This window comes from Laetiporus sulphureus (genome assembly GCF_001632365.1).
Source record: "Laetiporus sulphureus 93-53 unplaced genomic scaffold LAESUscaffold_266, whole genome shotgun sequence".
In the NCBI taxonomy this organism is placed as follows: Eukaryota; Fungi; Basidiomycota; class Agaricomycetes; order Polyporales; family Laetiporaceae; genus Laetiporus; species Laetiporus sulphureus.
This window is the reverse complement of record NW_024468775.1, coordinates 1-2145: the sequence shown is the minus strand read 5'-3', so window position 1 is coordinate 2145 and position 2145 is coordinate 1. Positions and strand designations below refer to the sequence as shown.

Genomic DNA, 2145 nt, shown 5'->3' with positions numbered 1-2145 from the left:
GCACTCGTTGGTCGTACGCGTTTACGCGCTCTGCTGATTGTCGGCTGACTACTGCTGTCTAACATACGAAGTTAGTGGTAATTGATAGCATTCTATCGCAGTGATTACCATGGAACGTGTTCTCCCCAGGAGGAAGAGAGCTGACCGTGGGCGGATCTCGAGAGCGGTCGCCGTCAGCATCCCCTTCTTCAAGTGCGATTTCAGGAGATGGAGCTGCGTCGGATACGTGATAACCTCCTTGAGTAGTACTTTTCCCCAGTTCAAGTAGATGCACGCGTGTATCTTGATGAGTGGTGTCCGACTCCGAGGGTACCAGGTCGACGTGTCCGCGAGGCAGCTTCCTGCGTTTCCTGATAGCTGATACGGGACTCCTTGAGCGTACGCGCTTACGCGCTCTGCTGATTGTCATCTGAGTACTGCTGCCTAAAATATGAAGTTAGTGGTAAGTGATACTGTTGTACCGCAGTAGTTACCGTGGAACGTGGCCTCGAGTAGATCTCGAGAGCTGTCGCCATCAGCATCCCCATCTTCAAGTACAGTTTCAGGAACTGGAGCTGCTTGGAGAGAGTGGACTGCGTCGGGTGCGTAACAATCCCCTTGAGTATTACCTTGCTCTAGTCCAGGTAGATGTCCATGCGTACCTTGAGAGTCGGTGTCCGACACAGAAGGTATCAGACCGATGTGTCCGCTAGATGATCTCCTCTGTTTCTTGATAGATGGTGAAAGCCTCTTAGGCCGCACGCCTTTACGCGTGCCACGATTCATGAAGCAACGCTGGGACTGGATGGCGACAGATGCTGTGGGCACGAATCGAGAAAGGTTGAATGAGGAGGTGAAGCATGAAACGTGCCAAAGAACATCGAATTATAGTGGATGAGGATCGCTTGAATAGGCTGAACATACCTTGATCGGTATTGTTCGCTAAGATAGGAAAGCAGTGGAAAAAGAACAATCAATTGTAGAGCAATAACCTTGATCGGTATTGTTCGCTATGATAGGGAAACAGTGGAAAAAGAACAATTGTAGAACAATGCGAAAACCTGTCGAGAAGCTACGTACGTGAACTGAACGTGTGGAGGACAGAAGGATGCCCGGACCGGCGTGACACGGTACTGCAGGAGCTTGTGCCCGTGCATTAGTCAACAGACGGCCAAGTTATACCGCACGGAAACACAGAAGCTGGTTAGAAGAGTGGATGGAAGCTCATCTAGATGAATGCCTTTAATAACCTCTGTAGAAGTTGAAGTAATCGTACTTACCCATCCTGTTGTTGGTGTTTGTTCGTTGCAATATGTAATTTGCACGTTCAAAGCCGAAGCACCAAATTGATGGTGCTGGCCCTAGGTTCCGCAGGATGTCCGGGAGATGAAGTAGTAAGTGTTGATTCGCACGGATGGTAGTCCCAAGGATCATTGACATCAGTGGTTGAAATTGAACCCTCAGGGCTGAGCGACATACTTCGTTTGGTATACGCTGCATTTCCTCCACGCATCCGTTCAAAACTGGAGGCAATTATGGCCGTATGAGTTGTCATCATCAAGAATCACTCGCAAGTCATACTGGGAAGACCATGCCTAGGTGTATGCCAGCGAATGTTGATTGTATGTCGCCACCGCTCCGGACAGCCAACTGTGTCTGCAGCCTCGAATGTCACGGTCATCTCCGCGACGGTCGTATGAAGGGCCATGCGCCTTCGGCGTCATTCAACGGCTGCTGCTTGTCGGGGAAGGAGATGCCGTAGGTACGCTGCAGCGAGTCGTTGTTCAGGTCCGCGAGGAAGTACGATGCAGAGTTCTGTCCTATACTCTAGCTGCATGGCTTCAGCGATGATGAAGGTGGACGCACTGTGGGCGTTGACGACCCTCGGCGTGAATGGCGTCAAGGTCTTGCACCAACGTTTGAGCCTCCTGAGACTTCCTCCACATGTGGTACCAGTTGATGTCCGAACTCGCAGTCGCACCCGCGCCAATAACATCGAGGATGTACTCCGTGCTAAAAGACTGTCAGCTTCACATAGAAGGAGACACATGAGCACATAGGGGCTCTCCGCCTCACCGCAAGGCCGACCTCCGTGACTCTCAAAGTAGTTCATCAGAGTAGTGGCATTGCGGCCCAGATCCTCTTGTTACGGTCTGACCACCCTTG

At 51.2% G+C, this 2145-nt stretch overlaps 3 protein-coding genes across 3 annotated transcripts; all 3 read right to left on the bottom strand.

Moving 5' to 3' along the window:
* Positions 1 to 71: 71 nt before the first annotated feature.
* Positions 72 to 765, bottom strand: LAESUDRAFT_765514 (uncharacterized protein; the record flags this gene model as incomplete). The annotated part of the gene is made up of 4 exons (XM_040913702.1): positions 72 to 92; positions 146 to 423; positions 474 to 572; positions 642 to 765. 4 exons carry the CDS (start codon positions 763 to 765, stop codon positions 72 to 74), a joined length of 522 nt encoding a protein of 173 aa, XP_040757199.1.
* A 456-nt stretch (positions 766 to 1221) lies between these two features.
* Positions 1222 to 1413, bottom strand: LAESUDRAFT_667967 (uncharacterized protein; the record flags this gene model as incomplete). Its single annotated transcript, XM_040905351.1, has 1 exon — positions 1222 to 1413. The coding sequence occupies one exon, from the start codon at positions 1411 to 1413 to the stop codon at positions 1222 to 1224; it is 192 nt and encodes a 63-aa protein (XP_040757198.1).
* Positions 1414 to 1656: 243 nt separating this feature from the next.
* On the bottom strand, positions 1657 to 2092 carry LAESUDRAFT_765513 (uncharacterized protein; the record flags this gene model as incomplete). Its single annotated transcript, XM_040913701.1, has 3 exons — positions 1657 to 1799; positions 1862 to 1992; positions 2028 to 2092. The coding sequence occupies 3 exons, from the start codon at positions 2090 to 2092 to the stop codon at positions 1657 to 1659; spliced, it is 339 nt and encodes a 112-aa protein (XP_040757197.1).
* Between the last annotated feature and the right edge of the window lie 53 nt (positions 2093 to 2145).